Source organism: Anser cygnoides, chromosome 2 (assembly GCF_040182565.1).
Source record: "Anser cygnoides isolate HZ-2024a breed goose chromosome 2, Taihu_goose_T2T_genome, whole genome shotgun sequence".
Taxonomy (NCBI): Eukaryota; Metazoa; Chordata; class Aves; order Anseriformes; family Anatidae; genus Anser; species Anser cygnoides.
In genome coordinates this window covers 93,016,274-93,029,793 of record NC_089874.1, presented here as the reverse complement: position 1 = coordinate 93,029,793, position 13,520 = coordinate 93,016,274, and the positions used below count along the sequence as shown (strand labels likewise).

General features: G+C 36.8%; 1 protein-coding gene across 3 annotated transcripts in view; it reads right to left on the bottom strand.

Annotated features, from left to right (window-relative positions):
• Positions 1-13,520, bottom strand: part of RPRD1A (regulation of nuclear pre-mRNA domain containing 1A) — a 43,008-nt gene that overhangs the window by 17,707 nt on the left and 11,781 nt on the right. The window contains exons 2-7 of one of the 3 annotated variants that reach the window (XM_048077476.2): positions 13,353-13,482; positions 12,561-12,667; positions 12,384-12,478; positions 11,276-11,402; positions 11,002-11,177; positions 9,129-9,223 (exon numbers count right to left, since the gene is read on the bottom strand). In XM_048077476.2, the coding sequence (XP_047933433.2) occupies positions 9,167-9,223; positions 11,002-11,177; positions 11,276-11,402; positions 12,384-12,478; positions 12,561-12,667; positions 13,353-13,482 (692 nt within the window). In that variant the 3' untranslated portion in view covers positions 9,129-9,166. Of the gene's footprint in view, positions 1-9,128; positions 9,224-11,001; positions 11,178-11,275; positions 11,403-12,383; positions 12,479-12,560; positions 12,668-13,352; positions 13,483-13,520 lie in introns of those variants that run through there. The other 2 variants (XM_048077477.2, XM_048077475.2) reach the window with 2 other exon arrangements.

Here is a 13,520-nt window from a genome sequence, read left to right as displayed (position 1 = left end):
ACATTATGAAGTGTAAATCTTGCAGGAGTTCTACTGTCCATTACGTCTTCTGCCTTCTGCTGTCCTCGTAATCAGAAGGGCTTATGTTTATTCAGATCAGGACAGCTCAAATGCTCATTTTAAAGAAGTTACAATTAACTCAACACTCCACACAGAATTCAAGAACTCACTTGCAGGCAGAACTCTTGAACCCCCAGAACTATTAGACTTCTACCTCCTTTGCTGTCTCATGATATAAGTATTTGGGCTGGAATAAAATGAACCTTATCTGAATACTATTGACTTAAGAGAAACAAAGGGTGAAATAAAAAATGTTATTAGGAGTGGAAAGGGATAATAAGTGCCTAACATTTGAGGAACTAGAGCAAAGGAAGCATCTACTTGACCCTTAAGACTGCAGTCAGATGTAAATCTTGTTTCTCCAACAATCTTTCTTCTCCAACCTTCTTTGCTTTGTTCTACTGCTATTTTATTGTTAATGTGTTATTTTTAGTAGCAGCTTCAAAATAAAAATATTTTGAATGGTGAACTCAAAGCTCAAACACTTACTACTAAACTTTCAGCTCTACGTCTTTGAAAGTTTAACCTTCTCTTGCAATGTAATAACTGACAAAGCAGCCACTACACGTTTTCCACAAAGGGAAACATTCAAATTGCAGCAGATCAAAGGCTTAATTTTACAATGATTTCTACTAGTTATCAGTTGTCTACATCTAAATCAAGGACTCATGGACTACCTTCAATACTTCAGGACTTGTGCTAAAGATACTGATTAACATTCCAGCCCTCTGGCGCGCATCTACTGGAACTTCTAACATTTGTTTTAAAAGTATGTGCATTCTTCTGATTTCTTTGCTTTCCCCCCTCACCCTCACTTACAAATGAGACGTATGCTGTGGCAAGCACACCCAGCTACGTAGAGAGAACCAATGATCACTTTGGCACTCAGAAACTACTCTGAATCTGGAGCCAGGTAATGTTGCTAAACAGTCATTTATGTCTTCAGAGTACTTATCTTGACTGCTAACAAAAATGTAATTTTCTGCCTAAAAAGTCACATTACCTTCCTCCTCTGCCTATGCACCTCAAAAATACCGTTCTCATTGGCCTAAAACTTTTTTTTGTTTGTTGTTCATTTTTTTTGTGCGTGTACAAGTGCAAAACCCAAGTCATTAAAATTTCCTTTGTAACACTTAGATATTCAAGTGTCCCAGATGTTCCCATTTAAATATGTACTATCCCACTTCACATAATGAAGCTTTTCTTCATTTAGAAAAAGCTACAACTTATTTTCCTTCATTTTCTTGATAGACCATTGGAATCGATTTGATAGCTGTTTGAAAGTTTTTCCAAGTCGATTTGAATTCATAATGTATTTCTAAAGTACCATAGCACTGAGAACACACTGTTAGGTCAACTTCACAGACAATGAAAATTAATCAGAAAAGTGCTTTTGTGAAAATAAACAAAGATTTCACCTGTTACTGAAAACAGGCAAGAGAAAGCAGCTAGCCAAGTTGAAGAAAGCAGCTCAAAACACCAGCTCTTCAGACTAATGCTGTCAGAAGAATATTGCTTCCATCCTATTGCATGCAAACACTTCCACCCTCAATAGCACTATTTTTTCAAGATGATACAACACAGCGGTAAAAGGATGTTTAGTGAATAGTGATGCTATTTGATTCCTATAAACAAACAGCTAACCCTCCCAACCCCACACGAGTTAGCTCAGCTCTCCATCCCACCGTATCTCCCAGCCAGTGTGTCCTCTATAGTCCTCCCAACACTACCCCAACCCCTTGATGCCTTCTACATCCCACAAGGATTGTTTTGGCAAAGAATATCAGAGGCTGCGGCTGGTTCTAAGCTACACACACAATGCCTGGAGATCAGGCTAAGGGAGAATTGCTACTGAGATAGTCCTTTGGGCCTCTCTACTATTTACAAAACTAAATTTGCCAAATGTAAGGAACTAAACTATTTTTGTTTCCCTGTCAAATGAAAGAAGAATTGATGGACTGTCCGCATGACTGCTTTGGTCTTGTCTCCTGAGAAATCAACACTTACAAGCCTACTATAATAACAATACACGCTTCCCTTTTCCACCAATCACTGCCAGCAGCAGCTGGAATGCGCTAGAAAAATGTTTTGTACTCTCTAACCAAGTCAACTTAATGCACTTTTTATCTGGGAAATACATCTTCATACGATATAACAGAAAAAAACTCCAAGACAATGTACAGAATTTGTATGTCATCCTGTGTTGCTTCCCTGTATTCTATTTCACCTTATTCCACCATTAGTCCACAGCATTCCAGATTTTGGCAGTGGAAAAGCTTTAAAAACTCAGAAGTAGACTAATTCAGTATTCTTTTAGCAAAACTGATACACATCTCAACTGTTTTAGCAGAAGTAAACATACTCTGGCCTTTCTTTTGGTCTAAAACTGAATTTTAAGGCAAGCATAAGGACCACTTTACACCCTTACCAGGTGATGGGGAGCACTCCTATGAAAAAAGGCTCTGATATCTCCCTTTACACAGCTACCAGGCCGTGAAACTAACTTAGCAGGTGTTATTGTAGAATATATTGCTTTCTCATTGCTGTTGAAATTGCCTTACTTGTTCATTACATCCCCTAGAGTAACCAATACATACAGCTTCAAGAGACAACGAGTAATGAGTAGAGTATGAGTTTTACTCTATTCAAGAGTAATGAGTGCTGGTGTTTTTACATGGTCCTCAACCACGTTTTAATTCATAGCCTCCAAGTCGTTCTTCCCACTCTCCCTCTTATATGGTACATACTCCTCTCCATCAGGGAAATCATAGAATTGTTTAGGTTGGAAAAGACCTCTTAGATCATCAAGTCCAGCCATACAAACATAGGTATGGAGAAAATAATCCACCTTCTAAGACAACACATTTTGAAATAAGATGCTAGGAAAAAATATGTGTATGTATAAACACATATCATAAAAATCTCAGCTTCCAATTGCAATGAAGGCAAAAATGAACACTTGTTCCAGGTAGTTGTAGCAACACTGAAAGCCCTGCAGTTCTCTTCATCCCTATGGCATCTCCTCCAGCACTGATTCAGAATACATGTTGTGTGCATTTCCAGTAAGAAAGTAAGACTTCCAGATAGACTTTTCTAGAGAAAACAAAAAATACCATCATTCTTAGAATTTGATTTTCAAATTCAGGTTGGTCTTAAACTCCAGTTGCTACCGACAAGCTGAAATGGGAGATTCTTCAAAACTATTTCATCTGCATGCTTTAACAGAAAGATAATGCCAGAGTTTAAGAATTAGATTTTTCAGCAAGCGTCCAGATAGGAGAAGCATCATATTTCCTAACAGCTCTCATCTTCTCAGCTGGCATCCTTGGACTACTGCTCCATGAACTGACCCACTTCATCAATACTATTCTTTGAACTCTCCTTAAGCACCAGGACATTATTTTATTACACACATGGATTTTATTCAAGTAAAATGTCTCAGGGGTAACAATGACTTAGACATTGGTGTAAATGTGATGGTTTTCATTTATAAAATTGTTTTCATTTATAAAATTGTTTGTTTGAATCTTCCTAAACAGTATTTCTGCCCTCTACACTGAGCCTTAGTTGATTAGTTGAAGGGATACAGAAGGTACTAACTTCCACAATCTGCTACCTGAGAAAGTAGTAGAGGTTTCTTAAAAAAAAAAAAAAAAAAAAACACCTCTTTGGAGAGCTACTGGTCCAACAAGTTGACGCCAGTACCACTATGTCTTGAACTACCTGTTAGCTTTTTTAGTTATTAATGGCAAAGTTGAAGGTGTCCTCCAATCAATCAGTAGGTATTTGAAAAGAGCATCCAGACCATAAAAGATGTATGAAATAGTCACAACAAACATTGTGAGTAGTTTAGTCATGAATTTGAACCAGGGAAACAAAATAGTTTAGCTACCTGATTAAAGCAGATCAGGTATGAACTCAAAATAATTTGACACCAGAATTACTGAAACTAAGAACTACCCTTCTCTGTGTTATTCAAGATTCAAATGAACTCTTCAAAATTTTTGTTTTCAGTGAGATTTTGCACATAACCAATGGACTGAGTGACAGACTAATTTCAATTCAAGCTCTGCATTTAAAAACACATGGAAACTACATTGTCCATTCACATCCCAAAATATTGAAGTGTTCTAGAACAAGAACGCATTCTTTAAATACAAGCTTTTTGTCATAAAGATATCACCTATAGTTACTAATCAAGTTGCACCAGTTGACATTTCTTCCAGTAAGAACCAGCTTTCTCCTACAAAGACATTGAGATATGCCTAATAACATGAGGTAATTCCCTATTTCATTATACGCTTTGAAAATATTTGCTATTTGCCATCTCAGACTCTTACAGAAGCGAATGAATTATTTTCCTATGTGTACGTGAGGACATATAAATATTACCACCCTGCCCAAGATCTAAAGCGGATGCAAATTTTCTTTAAAATGCCATCTCAAGCACAGACTGTTTCCTTGCTGTGCACAAATTCTTCAAAAAGTTACTAGCCCCGTCCACAAATGTATGAGTGCTGTTAAGCTCTGCACCAGATTTTAGGCAAAACACTTTTTGTACCTAACACCACACTGCTTTTAAGTGGAAACATCTCAAGTTTATATCTAAGATGGAACGAAATCTGCTTTGTTTCAGCATGGCTGACAGAAAAAGGAAGCTGATGTTCTAGCCGTTTATCTTCTTTCTTCTGTCAGAGATACCTAGTAGCACCTCTCATCAGCCCTTACAACAAAGCAGATCATTATCCGAAGTGCAGTGAAACATGAGGTCACAGTCAAGAGTAACTTGAGCACAGTGCTTCCTTTTTAACTGCATATAGACTCTTGAGGACAGACAGGGAGGGAAGGGGTATAAAAGCAGGGTTTATAGTTCTGTTCACTTCATATTTACAATAAAGAAAAAAAGGCTCCTAAAAAAAGTTTATCAGCCCTATTGAGTAAAACATCTGAAAAAATCTAGTTTGAACAGCATTATTGTGGGAAATTAAAACTTGTAGTTAAGACTACACATTTTATACAAAAACTACATGGCCAGCACTGACAGAAATATGTGCTACAGTTTCAATCTTTAAATGTTTTTGTTTTGTTTGTGTTAACCAGCTACTTATTTGCTGGAAGAAAAAAGAACATCTGCTGAAGAACGCACCAAAAAGTGTCCAGTCTCCAGCTGTCCTTCGACACTGAAGGAGACATTCTAGCTGGAACACACTGCACTGATTATTCCATATTCACTTTCCCATCCTCTCAAGTGTTTATTTGCACAAAAAAAAGGAATCCATTACATACCTGCAAAATTGTTCTTCTGAAGACGACAAATAGATCCATTGATTTTGGTTAACAGGATCAAGTTTTTGGCTTACAACAGCCAGGAACATTGCCTAACCGACTTGTTATAAACAGCAAGTCCTACCTAGATATGACCATTATCTTTCCCCTGCATGTTTATAGTGTGGAATTCAAGAAGTACCTCAGAGTATAAGTACCTGTACTTGTTTTTTTTTGTTGTTGTTGTTTGGTTTTTATTTGTTTTAAATTAGAAGTGTAAGCTGCAGAGTGAAGTTTAAAAAACCCACCCTAATAACCAAAAGGTTATTCTTATTTTACAAGGATGAGCAAAGTACAACCTACAACCTGTCCAATCTGTTAAAAAAGCCAGGATTTATACTCAAAATCACTAGTAACTCAATTTAGAAAGTAGAAGTCATCAAATGTCTCTGTTATACTGAGTGACAGAGAACTCTGAAGCCTAACACTTTCAGCTACAAATTGAGAAATTATGTATCATGGTATCTCAGACTCCAGTCGTTGGTTAATATAAAAACTTTTTATTGGTCAAGCACAGAGAGGTTATAAGGCGGTTATGAGAAATGGAGCAAATAAATATTATTCTCATAAAATAGGTACAGCACGGAAGAACAAAATTCACTGATGGCTTGACTTTTCTGCATTTGACATAAGAGCTGCAGTCCTCCACTCTAGTCCAGCACGTTACTTCTACAAAAGTTAACATTTACAACTGTATCTCCTGCCATTTCTTGGTATAGAAAGAAAACGTTCATGGAAACATACGAACAGCTACATTTGAAAAATAATTATCATTCTGTAAACATGCTTAGCAAGCCTAATTCTATTGCAGATAAGAGATCATTTCCCTCCCGTTAACTTCTAATCTAGTAAACCTTACTAGAGAGAGATGAGTACAGCAGTGATGGCTGAATTCTGTCCAATTGCCTTCAGATAGATAGTGCAAACTCACTGATCTTAATATCTTTTTTGAACATTGAACATCAGTGATTATAATTCAGTAAAGGACTTGCACTGTGCAACTCAAGGAATAGAGCCTCGAGACATTTACACCACACGACACATCTCAAGTGGTCAGTGTGAGGAAGGGCTTTGAACTGGTCTACACCAATCTCTAAGCACAGGGGTCTGTTTCGGAGTCCTATTTCATTTTGTACAGGGTATAATACAATAGTGAATCCACCATTCATCAGAGATTCTTAGTTTACAATCCTCTCCTGATGGAGAACAGCAACATACATTTCTCAAAGAAAAACAGTGAAGATTACTTGACATTGGCCCACAAAAGAAATGAAAGTTCTAGTGAAGCCTTTCCTCTTTTTCCTTATAAAAAGATCCAAATTCATGCTCTCCTCAGCCCATGAATATTTTAATTGACCACCTCTTTCTGGAGAAGTCATACTACTACTGTGAATTGAAAGCATTCTCAACACAGATTCAATTCCCTCAGCTTTAATCCTGAATAGAAATAAACGTGATGATTCACAATGTCAGGAGACCACAGTATAGAACAACTGCTTGATATCGCTACTTAGAGAGACTTATGTTGCCAAGTATCAGAGGATCTTAAATACTCGGAACATTCCTGATCCAGTACAGATAAACCTTCTTGAAAACATCCTGGTATTTCCCAGATAACCATTTTGTAATCATTGCGCTACTAACAACAGTTACAGCACATCTTGGTTCTAATTCAAGATTAACCTGTGGTTCTGCCACGCTCAGGGATTTGTACACGCCCTACAATGCTAAAACAAAAACATCCTAAAACAAAAAGCAATGTAGGATTCATGCTACAAATTAATCTTCCTCAACCAAAACAGCAAAAGACTTTAGCTGCTCAGCTGCAAAGTTACAAATTAATTCCAATCATTTCAAGTGGACTTGAGAAGTTAATGATTGTATCACACCCTAAGTTCATTTGGCACTGCATGAAACAAGCTGACAAAAATGTACTAGGAGAGTATAAGGGGTCTAAAGAAAAAAACAGCAATGAAAGCACTACACTACCTGTGATGCCTTTACTGTTAGCCAAGGCCATGGTAAAAAAAGTAGACTGTAGCATCAGTCCAGTCCTGCACTAAGAAACAAAAACAAATCCTGAATATCAAAGGCCTGTTATAATATACCACTACCACCCCTGACTTCTTTGTTTAACGTATTTGAAACATTAAGCTGGAACTGAACAAAGCAAAAAAGCCTTCAACTCCAGGGCTGCAGGCTGGGATGAGAAACTGCTTGCTGTTTACCTATAAAATTCAACAGCAAAATTAAAACTTTTAGGAAGACAAGTTAAGTTATATTGAGCCATAAAGCTCAACCATTAAATAAAAGTGCATTGAACATATTATATTCTCTCAACATGCTAAGAAACTGCAATTATAACCAGATGTGAGAGTGTAAGGATGTGAATATTGTTTATATAGCTGTATAAAATATGGAATGCAAGAAAACATCAAACATCTTAATTAAATGCAAGCTGCTGAAACACAGCAGGCCTCCTAGCACAGCATTTCCTCCATAAAAACTTGGATTTTGTGAGAAAAATATTGCCAAATTTAAGGTGGTAAGTAGTAATAAACCTTATGTAAGAACTTGGGTCATCCAGCATATGCTAAGTGTAGCAATGCTATGTTTTTCCTAACAAAGATGAGAGCAGGCTGTCTTGAAGCATTTTTCTAGGAAAAGGTAGTACTACCTCCTGCCCACATTTGTAAGTCATGTATGATTCCGCATTACCAAAGCCTTTATTTGAAATTTAGTAAGAGCCTACAATGAGACCGTGGAAGTAGCAAAAGCAAAGCAGTAGTAAATCAAGATCTTCTCTTGTTTATGTCATCTCTGTATTTTTAAGGTCATGTTCATTCTAGAAAACCTACAGCACAGTCTTTATCACACAGACATGAGGGCACCTTGATTTGTGTATAGCTAGTTCTCTGTTCCTGCACAACATAAATATCTCTTCCCCAGCCTTCAGTGAGACCGACAAACTAATCAACATTTACATACAAAAACTAGGGAATGGGCAAAGGGGCAGGATGGGGGTGCAACAAGGAGGCAGAGAGGGAGGAATGAATCAAAGTAGAAAATAGAAAATATTAATTCTCAAGATTCTGGAAAAAAAATGTTCCTACAAAATCTTTCTGCAAAAGTGCCCATTTTCTCTAAGATAGAAATACACCTAGCTATAAATCCCAGGCAAGTTTCCAGATACAACTGTACCTCAAATATTTATACTTCTTTAAAACTTACAAAGGTGAAGGGAAAATGCCCTTTAGGACAAACCTAAATTTGAGGGGGGCATAAGAGCAATTATAAAATGTATCTCCTCTGTTACCTGCATAGATTTACCTCAATAAAGTTCTTTACTGTACTTGTGAAGGACAACTTCTACATCCACCACTCATCATTTCCGATGTTCACATAAGCCCAGTAACTACAGTGTAAGTAAAAAAGCTGAAGTCTGACAAAGTCTCGTTTTCACAGCTCTTTGCTTTTGGTTATGGCAACCTCAATGCAAGTGACACCCAGATTTCTGCATTTGGAACTTGGAATGATTTAACCAAAAGGACTTGTGAATTTTAAGAACAACCACGTGAAAGCTTTTATCTTGAAGAAAAAGGAATGGCACTGGATAAATGCTCATCCATCTCAGGCATAAATTCAGTAATGTTTGTGAGAAGATAGATGACAATAGCAGAGGTTTAGTATGAGTAGTTACAGGATTCCTCCCCTTCAGTTTTCAAAAAACAGACAATACAAGATTTTGATTCTTAAATTTATTTTTAGCAGGATGTGTGTACTAATGGATGGTGACATCATTAGAAGATAGGTCCATGTCCACCACCTGCAACAGAAGCTAGACAGATGTTAAAGAAAACATAATTTAAGAGTTAAAAATGACACTACTTACCCAAAGCAGAGTTATGAAAGTCACCTACTAAGCAGTATGGTTAGCTTCTGGTGTAGACATAATAGCTCATATTATTTATCTGTTGTCAAAATTTCCTGTCAAGGTTCAATGCTAATGCATACGTTACCTTGATTTTGATGGGAATCATTAAGTTCTGTTTAGAAATAACTATTATAACAACTCCTATTAAAAAAAAATAAAGTACTAATGCAAAGATTGGTTATTCCAAGTTACTTACCTGTAAATTTTCCTCAGAAGATAAAAGACATGCAAATTTAGGTCTAAAGCTCTAGTCTAGAGTTTAAAAACACCAAGAATTCTCTGGAAATTCAAATTCTATTAAACCAGGTCAACAGTAGGTAACATCTCTGAATTTCACTAAGAATACAACCACTTAACGTTTCCTGTTCTTTCAGGTTCCTTTGTGCAGTTGGATCAGTTGCTAGTGCCATCAATGCTACCATGTGTACCATCTATCTTATGTGAAGTTGGTTGATATTCTTCCCCCTCGGGTGGGGATAAATACAGTGAAGTTGGCAGGAAAAAGCTTCATCAAATGCTTTTCTGTGAAGCACAGAGCAAAGGAAGTCAGGAAACAAGAGCAGTCTAGGAATGACATAACTTCAGATGCATCATGAACAGCATTTTCCCAGGCCGAGACACAAGATCTGACTGAACTCAAGTTATGATGTTACAAAAGCATAAAGAAACCAGAGTGAAGAAAGTTTTCATGATAGGCCTGTATGACATGAAACCTGAAAAGCAATTAATTCGTGCACAACATAAAGATTATGTGTATATGCCACAGTTACAGGGCACTGCAACTGTACAGCTATTTTCCCTTGCAAAACAATGTAGCTTCATTTTTATCACTCTATTACCCAACTCAGGGCTGGAACCTATGTCTCAAAGTTTAGAGAAGGGATTTGGGAAGCAATGGATGTGAAATTATAGACCTGTAGACCTACACAGGTAGAATGTTCACCAGGGGGGTTGGCAGTATTATGCAACAGAAAAACAAAACAAGTGACTGGTAATAGTGAGAAATGGAGTAACTCAGTAGATCATCCACTCATACTGAGCTGTTCACCCTGCTTCCCTCTTTTTTAAATGATTTGTCCTACCCTACTGGTCCCAGTGCTAAAAATGCTGCTAATCAGTTGTATTAGAGGCTATAGAGCCTAAAATTATGTTTTACTGAGATTAATGGATACCCAAGTCAGGTTAAAAAAGTTATGTAGAAGCCAGTAATTAAATTTTTATCCTTTAAGTGACTTCACAAACCTTTGACTACCAGAAAGATCAAGCCCTTTCACACAAAGAATATTATTATACCATGTAATACATAGTTAAGACTTACAACAATAAATAAAAAGAACAAGAAAAAGTTAATTCTACATGGAGTAAAGTTTCTACCATTAAGGGTAAGATTTTCTACCTGCACAAGTAAAACTAAGCCTTTACATACTGTGCAGACCAAACATGCTAAAACACAGAAAGACAAACACTGAAGTGATTGAAATGGCAATAGTACCTAACGTTGAGCTGGTTTAATAGATTTAGAATACTAGAACCAAATAAATCTCATTAATAACATGCTGGAAACAAAGACCTAACTGGCAATTAAATATTTATCTTTGGAGAGAAAAGCTGTTTAGGCAAACTGAAAACATTTGCAAGATCAAGCTAGAGCAAAGAATGGACTAAAACAAAACATTACGCACTTCCAGCTTATGTTCTTTCTCTGCAAGGAATTCTTTTTGACATCGCAGGAAGTCTGACAACATTCGAGTTAGCTGTTTTCTATCATCTATTTCAGCTGCCAACCTGCCATTGTAATCCGCCAGCAACATACATGCATCATCTACCATTTTGGAAAGTTGCTCTCCAGATTCCTTATCTAAAAAGCAAACAGAGAGAAAGAGGTAAAGCATGATTTCATTCTATGTTGTTGAGTCTGCATTGCAGCATTTCAGATTCTAGATCCCCAACCCTCACCTGTTATCCTGTCTAATAGGGACACATCTTGGACCTCTAGAGGCAAAGAGGCTATTCTCTGATGAACTGCTGCATCCCCAGAGGCAGCATTTTCTAGTTCTTGTAACGCTCTAATGAGATCTGTGGTCTGAAAAAAGTATGGAAGATTGAGAACTAGTTTAAATAAACAAATCCTAGTAAAAAACAGTATATCACAAGCCTACGGAATCAATTTGATGGCATTTTTAAGAGCATTTATGGCATTAGCATCATATCAACATTCTATCTCCTCCCAGACAAAAAAAATACAAGTTCTCAGAAGTATGTTTCAGTGTTCCTAGTTTTAAAGATCACTTTCCTAAAATAGATTTTTCATTGAAATTCTTGGTATAGACTACTTATCTTTGTTACCACCCTGGAAACCAAATGACAACCTAAAATGAGAACCAACCAGAACTAATGCTAAAATCCTAGTATGGACAAAGCAAGATATAGTACATATATTCTGCTTTAGTGTCAAACTGACTGAAGCTACAGCATGCTCAATGTCTTAACTCCAACTTGCAGCCTGAAATACTTCAAAGCAAAGTTTGACAAGGCCTGAAGATGAACACTGTCTGCAACTCTTTGGTGTATTACACCTCACAAACGGATTAGTAAATGACAGCATAATTTTCTAACTACTTCTCAGAAATTTTAACCAGAAAGTGTTGCAAAGCCAACAAATCCTTTGTAGTCCTGAAAAAAAATCAATGTAATGTTAAGCTACCTTTTCATAGAAGAATGAAGATTCCCAGCATGAGATATCTTCAGGAAACAAACTTATGTAGCCAATAAGATTTATCTTACCTTGATGTGAGAAGGTTGTAGGGACAGGTAAAAAGCACAGCAGTCTCTCCTTACAAAGCTAATACAGGTCATAAAATATAACTGAGCACAGTACTGGGGTAATCTTGCATCCTACTGGGGCAAAGTTCAGCCACTTGGACTAAAGAAAGGGGTATAATCACCCTTTCCATAAACAGTAACTAATTAAAAAGAAAAGCAGAGACCCACTGAAAAACAAGAGTAGCTGAAAATTCTGTATCAAAACATATTCAAATACAGCATTCTATAGATGTTCTTTTACCTGTGGAGGGTCAGTGGGAGAACTTCGAGGTGAACAGTTATTTTCATCAACTTTTATCTGTTCATATGTACGCTTCCTCACCTTTCTGTCTCCATCTAAATGAAAACAAACTGAGATGTTATTTCTCTGACTCCTCAAACAAGAGACTGAGTTTTCATACACACACAAAATACTTACACAAAGCTTGCCTAAGTTGTTCTAATACATTGTTTTCATAAACAGACCTTTCTTCCCAGATAGAGAGCACTCGGCCAAGGTGCTTTTTACAACTTTCATCAGATTCACTGTTGCAAGGAAAAAAGCAAAAATCAGCACTAAGTAAAAGTACAGCACAATCATACTACAGTATGACTATCTTTCAGAGAAGGATCTTGGCATACTTTATCAACATCAAAGTAAGAGAAGTTTAATAACCTCAGAAAATAACAAAACTACATTTTACAGAAAAGAGACCAGTTCAAGATGTCTTCGCAAGCACAAAGTAAAAAGTCAGCGCCCAATCCCTTGTTTCTATTTGTTTGCTCAGTCCATACTAGGTCTGTACCCGTTAGATAAACACTGCAAATAGTTTTCCATTGCTTTAACAGCTCTAAAGCTTTATATGAAAACAATTTCCCATCAAGACCCTAGTATCCTTGTCATACAACAAGAGGGATGTCTGCTGGGGAAAAACAAATCATGAATACTAGTAACGAGACATGCCAAACTGCTGTAGCATATAAACGCAGACTGAAAGTAAGGCCTAATTTAAGGCAAAAATGATTGAATACAGATGAATTCACAGCGTAACTTCATCTAATAGCATTAAGACTCTCCAAGATCAAATGAACACTAAATAAATTAACATGACTTCAGAGACAGAATTAGCACACAAGAACTAGCCAAACCAGAAGGGATGAGCTGAAGGCTTCTCTAAATCCCCCTCAAATCAAGTGTGATGAAGGACACTGCACGTAACAGTTACTGTACCTTGAAACATGCTTAAAAGCCTCCACTATTACTGGAGCAAAGTCTTTTGTAAATTCTGGTCCTTTCCTTTTGCTGTTCTGTATGACATCATTGGCCAAGTACAGGAATGTCAGTTTCCTATTTGGTTTTGCTAATAAAAAAGAACAAACCAGAATAATTAGAAATGTA